Raw genomic sequence first — 10,122 nt, 5'->3', positions numbered from 1 at the left:
GTTCTATTAGTTTTAGCATGTGGTAAAATGTAACAATTAAGCATTTTCCACAAAAAAAACCAGTAAATCAACTAATGATAAACATATATGCCAGAAACCACCACACACCTCACAATAAAACTATTTAAAAGTTAGTAAAATGATGCAGAAATAAAACTATTTTTTGAAGTCCTGAAGTCCATAAACGAAAAGTTTCGCTGACGTCACAGTGACGTTGCATGAAAAGAAGAAAAAGCTCTCCAACTCTGAACAGCTGAAGAAAGCAGCGATTGAAACCTGTAGTTTTGTGCCTCATGAAAGCTGATTTTAAACGAAACTGTGTGCTCTAGTCTGGGAGTACGCAGCACAAACACAAACCAGAGGCTCAAAGTGTTTATTTATTTCTTACCGAGACATCATTTAACGCTGTTAAACGCTTTCCCGCATCTGCTAACAGTAGCTAAGCTAGCTTCGTGAGAGGTAGACCGTATTTACGGCCAGGTAGCCGGGTATGAGAGAGGCGTCAATGATTAGCAGAACAGATGATTGCGCAGTGAACTAACAACGTCAACGGACACCGAGTATCCGGCAGTTAAGAAAAGTAACGTAACGTTTACAGTTAATACTTCAGCTAACAGACGCTAGCAGGAACGTCAGGTAGCTCAGGGGCTTCAAGAGTCACTCCGAGGTGCTTCGGGTCAAGACATGGCCAGTAATCCCGCAGCAGGCTTCACCTGCCAGGCTAACGGAGGCAACACACCGGGACGAGGGTCTGTTTATGGGGACTTACGTCGCAACCGGTCCGAGTCAGAGTGCGATGTTGGCCAGACTGTCAAAAGCTTAGCACGGCTATGCAGCAGGGACGAAGAGGAGCGAGCAGCTGCTCTGGAGGAGCTCTGCCAAGGGGTGCTGTTGTGTTTGGAACTGGACCGGCCTGGTTCGGCACGGCTGAGTGAACAAACACTCCTACATCTACTTCGGCTGTCCCGGTCATGCCCACTAAAAGAGGTTCGGGGGAGAGCAACTGAGCTGCTGCGAACAGCAAAGGTAATGTTGGGATACTTTTCTGCTTCACACCAGAGAGACGCGGACTTTCCAAACATAAATATATTATTGGGAATGAGTTTGTTCATTTTTAAGCGCTATTGCTTTTTGTTTCTTATCATGAAATTCCAAGGTAATGTGAATGATTGATTATTAGTCGATGCTGATCAGCTGCAGTTATCAGCTGATTACCACTTTCTACCAGATTGCTGGATATTTCATCAGACATTGAACTGTGGTGATGCAAGACTCTGCTGCGGTGTGCACAAACAAGCTGGCCGGACACGCCTCCTCCCGGTGCACTGAAAAACACACCAGACACCCCCCCCACACACCCCCCCACACACCCCCCGAGCCTTTTCACAGCCCACTGTAGCTTCTAGAAATAAAAATAAAAAGTCGGACTGCGTTTGACGCATTTTTCAGTTTATTTGTCTTTCTTTGTTGGAAATAACAAGCGGTGACTTGCGGTATTCTGCGGTGGTTCTTCCGATCATGTCGGTGAGTTGAACGCATGGTTTGTACATATTCTGTTGGCTGCGAGTTATGAAACAGTCCAGTTACAATTCATCCGATTCAGTAAGTCTAGTCAACTCCAAGGGGGTTGAAGCTGAATGCAGTTTTACTCATTTATCTTTATTATTTGTATTATTCATATATTCTGAACTAGCCAATCCTTTAGTTAAGTAGTTTGCCCAATTTAAAGAAGATTTGAAGTAATGTCATTACATTTCAATGTAAAGCTGAACCAATGAGTCGATTTGTTGACCAACAGAAAAATACTATTTTGATTATTGTTTTATCATTTTTAAGCAAAACTCCCCAGTTCCAGCTTCTCAGTTGTGACCTTTTGTTTTGCTTTTTGTGATGTCAAACTCAATATCTTTACGTTTTGGACTGTTGATCGGATGAAAAAAGCAATTTTGATGACATTATCCTGGGCTTTGGGATATTGTGACAAACATCTTTCACTAGTATTTTTTGATATTGAATACGATAAATCAAGAAGATAATTGTCACATGAATCGTTATTTGACTATAATTAACTTAACTCTCTGTGTCTTCCTTCATAGGAACAAGGCGTTGAAGTACCTCGGGCTCTGGCATCAGGTCCAAGTGCCTTTATTCCTGCCAAAGAGGTGTGTGTGGCTTGTTTAAAATAAAATACATCTATTTGCTCATTTATTTATATCAACTATTATATTTGATTTCCAAATAAATACTGTAGTTTACAATTGTTTTCCACATACATCTTTGTAAATTGTTGTTATAGTGTGAAATCACAAGAAAGTGCAGTGTTTTCTTTCCAATAGTAAATCCCATAAGGCACGGGGCAGTGTGTAACGTTGACCATATAAAGTTTATTGGTAGTAGAGAGGTTGTTTCAACAGTTTCTATTATAAGCAGTGTAGCTAACTGCCGCAATACTGCCGTGCCTGTTGCTTCATGCCATCAAATGAAGACACAGCAGTGATATGTTGAAAAAGTTGATGACTAAAAATGTAAATGTCATCTGTGACTCACTCCAAGCTTTCCACTAGAGAAAGTGGGAGTGTTGTATCTGCTTCATTCTTTCTGTACAAGGAACATTTGTAGGTGAATCCCTGACGATGTGTCCTCAAGCATCGTATGATATGAATTTAGTTGTCCGGGACTGAACATGCATTGTGTCTCGCTCTTTCTCTTCAGATGTTGAAAGAAGGGCCGGACCAGGACATCCTTATCGAATCTTTCCTTTCATTGGGTCGTGTGGACCACATCACCATGGTGATGGCGCTGCATCCCGCCTATCTCAGCTGCTTCCTGAGGACCCAGCATGCTTTGTTGGAGATGGACGGCCCCTTGCCCCGTCATTGGAGACATTACATTGCTGTTATGGTAAGAAAACCTTTATTATATAATATATATATATATATATATATATCGCTGGTGATGACTGGGTCAAAATAAAACATAACAATCTCAAAATAAATATTTCACGATACTCTGTTTCTGAAGACATAAGATTTTTTTGGGGGAAAAAAATGAGTCAGTCTTTTTGCAATGGCATAATTGTTTAACTAATATATATATATATATATATATATATATATATATATATATATATATATATATATATATATATATATATATATATAAGTTAAACAATTATGCCATATATATATATATATATATATATATATATATATATATATATATATATATATATATATATATATATATATATGGCATAATTGTTTAACTTATATATATATATATATATATATATAAGTTAAACAATTATGCCATATATATATATATATATATATATATATATATATATATATATATATATATATATATATATATATGGCATAATTGTTTAACTTATATATATATATATATATATATATATATATATATATATATATATATATATATATATAAGTTAAACAATTATGCCATATATATATATATATATATATATATATATATATATATATATATATATATATATATATATATATTTATTATTATTAAATCTTAGGTTCAGCGAGTGTTGCCGACTTCTGATCACTTCCCTGCTTCTGCTGTCATAAAATCCTTCATCTGCTTCGTTTAGTGTTGACATGAAAAGTGACCACAAGGCTGGTGTCTCTCTTCCTCTTTTCCTTCCATTTGCTTATAATACATAATCTATTGTCTATTTCTATCTATTGTTCTGTAGCTGTATTCATTCTCTTATTATGCCTTATCAATAAAACCCTTTGACCCTGGGAAGCCCTGATTCAAATGAAGATCCCCAAATGCTGACTATTTTGCAATCAACTTGGAGTCAGCAGTTTCCAAAGACTTCCATACAAGGACTATGTGTCTGTCTTCTGAGTAGTTCACATAGTGTGATGACTAACGCAGGTGTTTCCTGTACAACCAATAAACAAGACAAAAGTACACTACAGCACAATAAATTGCAACACATATTATTAGAGGACTTACTTTTACTGAGTGCTTGAATAGATGGATAGCTTGAGCGTGTAATAAATTAAAACTAAACGTGTTTAGTCAAGAAAATTAATCAACTCGAGTCCCAGTTGCAGCTACTATATATTGTCGTATTGCTGTAAAGCAACTAGTCTCTTTATATTTTTTATTTCCTCATATAATTTGCTCTCGCGTCATAACAGATACCATGTAATGACATGTTAAATATTGTTCATATTGACCATTTGATTTACTGTAAATGATTGTCGATTGGTACATGCTCAATACACATGAATCAAAGTAATATTAGTACAAATTAAACTTGTCCTTGTTAGATTTCCAATCTTGGTGTACAGAGCTAATGCTGCAAGAGGTGATACCGCAGGTTAAATCATAACCTGATCTTATACAGAAGCCAGTGAGTAAAGCGTTTCAGTAATCATCTGTTTATTTGCATCTATATTTGTGTCAAATGAAGCGGCAACAACAACAACAACAACAACAACTATAAACCCTTGTGAAAGGCCACAGGTACAGGGAGTCTATCCTTTTAACATTTAGACTAGATATCGCTTGAGTAATAGTCTAAACTTTAAAAGTAATGTCAAAGTCTGCCGCTATTATTTTCTCTTTTTGTGATTAAGTCAAGTGTGCCAAAGGGTTTTTATGATTTCTTGCTTTTTATTCATGCCTCCACTAGTAGTTGGACAAAACCAGTATTGCAGTAATACAGGTATAATATTGCTGTAATGCTGTTTCCACTGCAGCCCACTGCTTTTACAATCCCAGTTGGATTTGGTGACTAATTAATAAATTAATTTAGACTGGGTCATGGGTTTAGTGAAGTGATATCACTTCTGTTTTTCTACTTTTCCAACATAATCTCTCGCAGTGCCATAGCTGGGTGGAAACAGCTGCAGCTAATACAATGAAGCGAGTTAAGTTTGATTTATGTGGGCCAGTTACTGGAGCAAGCACTAACCTTAATGATTATTGTCAGCGCTTGATCCTTAACAAACCATAATCAAACAAATGCACTTATTGTTAAAGCTACAAACAAACTGTTTGTACATCTTGTTCTTTATTTTTTAAGACATTTTGCACCATGACCTGCATATCATGAGCCAGATGTTTTTATTTCATTATGATGCTCCACCTTTGAACTGTCGCACGTTATTGCCTCATCAGTGTTTCAGTGGCCATTAAAGGAATGGCTGTTAGTTGATAGTTCTCTCAAACATACCCAGATATATGAAAGGATCTATAAATTGTGCTCCAAAGACATAAAGAAAAGTTATAATATAATCAATTTTAAGTTTAAGTGTTTTGGTAGACCTTCATTTTCTTCTGAAACAGTTTATCATTCAAGGGACTAAAATGAATAAACACATTTCTGTAGATATCACAATCAATAGTTATATTAAAGGATACTAGAGGAGAGGATAACGAGCGAGTTTTTGGTCGCAGGAAGCTAATTAAATGATCTTTTTACGAAGGAGAAAGTTGATGGATGCATAATTGACTTGGCAGTTCATTCTCTGCTTGAGGGTTATCCAGGTGCTGTATCATAGCGAGCCACTAACAGGGTCTGCCAAAGACTGCGATCCTCATAAACATTTAATGACTCTCATCGCTCATATATTCATCACATTAGCTGCCCTTTCAGAAATACCAGTCATTAGACTCAAAATGATCTATCGGTAGAGATATTTAGTTGTGTTGCTTTAACCTCTGAGCCCTTTTTATATTTATGAGCATGGGCAGTTGTTATGCATTATGTAGTTGTTCTACACCAGTGATTGAGCTTTGTTTTTAACTGAGGGTGTACCGTGTTTTGATTATGTTCCACAGGCTGCGGCTCGACACCACTGCTCGTACCCGGTGCAGCAGCACAGCGCAGGCTTCCTGGAGGCTGGAGGGGAGGAGAGCTGGCTGAGCGGCCTCCAGCACGCTCCCACTAAACTCCGCAGCCTGCAAACACTCAACAAGCTGCTGGCACACAGACCCTGGCTCATCACACAGCAGCACATACAGGTCAGACACTACACCCTCTTACTCACTCACTACGTGAGTTTGTATATAGTCACTCCAAGCGCCGGAGAGCACTCTTGCACACATTGGACCATTTGTAAATTAGGGGCACTGTTGGAATGTATCGTTCGTTATGCAGTTTGTTGATTCATATAAAATGGAACGCTATATATATATATATACACATACACACACACACACATTTCCAATAACTCCAAGTCCAAAATTTAAAATGTATTGAAAAAAGATGGATATATTAATTTTTTATTTGAGTTGAGCAAGACATTTCTTTTGTTTGCGCAGACACAAAATATGAAAACAGACATCTGACATCATTCAATAACCTCACTTCTCACTGTAAGCATGCAAACAGTTGTAGCACTAAACACAATGCAGCTGAGGCTGACGTGAACGTCATCAGTGTTAGGAACCAAAGTTTTGGATAAATGAAAATGTAAATATAAAGGATAACTAAAATCATTACAATTCATCCCAAGAGGAACATGAACGGCTGTACAAAATGTTATGGCAATCCCTCCAATATTTGTTGAGATATATAATTGATGACCTCCCACCAACTGCCACTTTATGAAACCTAACTTAACACCCGCCTCTCTGCCCTGCAGGAGCTGGTGTGTCCTGGAGCAGAGCCTCGCTGGTCATTGGCTGAACTCATACATGCGGTGGTTCTGATGGCACACGCTCACTCACTCTGCTCTTTTGTGTGGGGCTGCGGCTTAAACCCTGAGCCCGACCACATTGGAGGTTATACCTTTCAACTTCCATCACCCAGTCACCTTCCTCGCAGCCCTTGCAGCCCCCACAGCCCTCACAGCCCCGCTCATGAGGACGGCAGGCAAGAGGTGAGTCATTTTTCACCACTTCAGAATGTCAACAAGAGAAAAACAAATAAGTGTTTAATTTATTCCAGTGTAGTTTCACCAGTCACACCGGCTGAGTAAAGGTAGTAGACGGTTGATTTACTGTTAAAAACAAAGTCCTTAGTAAATAACCCTACTCTCGTATCTTCTCCAGTTGGTCGATGGAGCGATGGAGGTGGAGATGTTGATGCAAAGGATGGTGGAGTTGCAGCAGCAGGAGGAGGAGTGCACACAGGAGGAGATGGTTACTCGCTTTGAGAGGGAGAGGAGCGAGAGCATACCAACCGGTACAATCATGCCTGTTAATCCCATGCGTTACTCCGTCACTTGATGTACACGCGTTTACTCACTAGTTCCTATTTGTCGTGTTTGTCTTAGCGGTGGTGCGGGGAGCGCCACCTGACCTGGTGCTGCGTCTGGTGGAGGATCCAGAGTTTAGATACGAGGACTTTGCCCCCAGAGGAGAGCAGGCACCACCCACCATGAGAGCCCAGGTAGTTTGAAGCATTTCTGCATGTTCAAGTTTATTTAATTAATTAATGAATTCATACTTTTTTACAGTATACAGTGCCTGTTAATTGTTTGTGCTAAGTTTCATAGACTGTTGGTTGATGTTGGTGTTTGTTGTCTGCAGGACTATTCATGGGAGGACCACGGCTTCTCTCTGGTCAACAGACTACTGCCAGACATGGGCCAGCTCCTGGATGAAAAATTCCAGGTACCCTCACCTTTAACCTTGTAGAAACTCTGGAATTAACACTCATAAACTGAGATATAATAAAATAAATAAAACTGCAGAAAACATTGTTAACATCACAGGTCTATCCGCTCCAGGGAGTTTAAGTGATGCACAATGTCAAGTGGCTGAAACCAAGATCTACAGGAGAGAATGTGGCCACCCTTGCTGGTTTACACACGTGCAGTGAAACTATTAGATTTTTAGGAAAACGAGTGGTTAGTGACTACATTTGTGTTATGAAAAGTGGTATATATTTTCGTTTATCTTTATCTAGACATGCACTCTGCAACAAGGGGTCTTTGTATTAAAGGTTCAATGTAGAAAATATGGCAGAATTTAAACTTTAAAACAATTAACTAACATTATCAACAGAATCTGAAGAGTAAACAGAGTTGACGTTATGTCAAAGACGTCTCTGTGTTGTGTTGCAGAGATATCTACTGAAATTAGCATGCTAACTGACAGTCTTGAAACGTGTATAGCTGTCAGCAGCCCCGGGGAAACAGCGTAGCTTCAGTTAGCAGTTAGCTCGAGCTCAGCCACAGTACCGGGGAACTGCAAACTCCCCGTTGCTGCCGTTACACAGGTCCAAATAAAATGTTTGGGAAGGATTGTTGTGGGTGTCACAGCCCAGCAAAGAGATCAGCAGTACACACTACTGTATATATTCTACTAATATGACTACATTTAGTAGAATGTGGGGCAAAACACAAAGAAAGTTGAAGTGAGTGTCCTGGCGACCAAACGATGAAGTTACTCCTTTGCATTTTCTGCAAAATACTGTAAATGTTATTTGTCAGATTTATTTGAGCACATTATGAGATTAAACAGTGTCTTTGCAGGTTGTGAGCAACTTGACCTACAACAGGATGGCCATGCATGAAGGTGTGGACACTTACACTCTGAGAAAAGCTCTGTGGAACTACATCCACTGTCTGTACGGGATACGGTGAGTGCCACACATTTTCAAAATCATGATATTAACAAATCTTTTAATAGTTTTTTTTTGGTCTCTGCTGTGTCACTAACTTTTTATCATTGCACCTGTGCAGCTACGATGATTACGACTACGGCAGCGTGAACGTGCTGTTGGAGCGCTCTCTGAAGGTGTTTGTTAAAACCATGGCCTGTTACCCCGAGCAGACTACGGCACGCGTTTACCACGCCTTCTGGAGACACTTCAGACATTCTGAAAAGGTATGAGATCAAACACACACCTGAACTTGCATCTCTCTTTGGTACCTTCTCAACAAAGAATGAAAGATTTGACATTTCAGCTTGTCTTCTCAGTTTTCCTTCCTTTTTAAAAATGTCATTAGAGAAGGAGGATTTGAATGACGGACATGACATTTGAGTGTGTCACCTACTAACCTGAAGGTAATGATATGACTGACATCTTTTCTTTTTTTTTTACAGGTTCATGCAAACCTAATAGTGATGGAAGCCCGGCTACAAGCAGCCCTTCTTTATACCTTACGAGCCATCACACACTACATGAGATGACACACCCACACACACATGTTTTTGCAGATGCTGAGCCAGCTGTGACATACCACAGCCCAATGCAACACACACACACACACAGACACGCACACGCACACACACACACGCACACACACACATACTACAGTGAATGTTTGTATATGCATTTCTTGTATTCCAGTGTTAATGTTTTGATGCTGCTTTGCTACTGGAATAACTGATATTTAAATTTTGTTACTTATTTTGCACTGACATTTATCAGGTTTTGTTTCCCCACATGAGCCTCAAGTGTTGTTGTCAATATCTTTGCACATGTTTCTGTCACACAAAGACGTATCTACATGCTAAATGCCAGGTATGCCGGTTGAATTAGTTAGGTCTGGTATAATTAAATTATTATCATGATTCAAGTGTTTATTTGACTGTTCAGGCTAATAATCCGTCAGACACACCATGACTACTCATGCCTCAGTCCTCCCTGTCTGCAGCACACAGAGGCTGAAATACAAAAAGACAAAATAACTTGTATTTTTATATACAATAAAAAGTTACTTTGTTATCAAAATGAAAACTGTTGTGTTGTGTCTGGACATCATGTTATGGCAAAAACAATCCAACAAAACAATACTTTGTGACCTGCTCCTTGTATTTTGATCTGAAGGCTAATATCAGAGACAGTATATATGACAAGCCCAGACTTCTGGATGTGTTGCGGCAGGAGTTGCATTGACACGCCACAAGATGGCGACAAAGACTTAAAGAAATCTGAACGGTCACCACAGTTCACTTTGCCAAGTCACTCTTCAAGGTGAATTGTAAAACTGAGACGACACAAATCCTGTCGTGTTTCGTGAGTTGCAGCTGAATGTGCATGATGTTGATCCAAAGTTATATCAGCACGATTTACCTGCCAGTGAAGTGCACAACAGTCACACTTGTACGCGGATGTCACACATTTCATTCAGTCTTCCTGTAGTTCACACCAGAGAGTGCATGTGTCAAACA

General features: G+C 39.1%; 1 protein-coding gene across 3 annotated transcripts; it reads left to right on the top strand.

The window, feature by feature from the left end:
- Window positions 1–201: 201 nt before the first annotated feature.
- Window positions 202–9,688, top strand: sesn2 (sestrin 2). 3 transcript variants are annotated; one of them, XM_029443669.1, is made up of 12 exons: window positions 919–1,026; window positions 1,229–1,524; window positions 2,097–2,162; window positions 2,713–2,901; window positions 5,836–6,018; window positions 6,642–6,878; window positions 7,051–7,183; window positions 7,275–7,390; window positions 7,531–7,614; window positions 8,478–8,584; window positions 8,688–8,832; window positions 9,052–9,688. In XM_029443669.1, the coding sequence occupies exons 2-12, from the start codon at window positions 1,519–1,521 to the stop codon at window positions 9,136–9,138; spliced, it is 1,353 nt and encodes a 450-aa protein (XP_029299529.1). In that variant the 5' UTR covers window positions 919–1,026; window positions 1,229–1,518; the 3' UTR covers window positions 9,139–9,688. The 3 variants fall into 3 exon arrangements, 2 of the variants coding, with proteins under 2 accessions (XP_029299528.1, XP_029299529.1); XM_029443668.1 differs by lacking the exon at window positions 1,229–1,524 and having other exon boundaries at window positions 204–1,026; XR_003833054.1 differs by lacking the exons at window positions 1,229–1,524; window positions 9,052–9,688 and having other exon boundaries at window positions 202–1,026; window positions 8,467–8,584; window positions 8,688–8,729.
- The last annotated feature ends 434 nt before the right edge of the window (window positions 9,689–10,122 follow it).

The sequence above is a fragment of the Cottoperca gobio genome, chromosome 11 (genome assembly GCF_900634415.1).
Source record: "Cottoperca gobio chromosome 11, fCotGob3.1, whole genome shotgun sequence".
NCBI lineage: Eukaryota > Metazoa > Chordata > Actinopteri > Perciformes > Bovichtidae > Cottoperca > Cottoperca gobio.
This window is presented reverse-complemented; position numbering and strand designations above follow the sequence as displayed.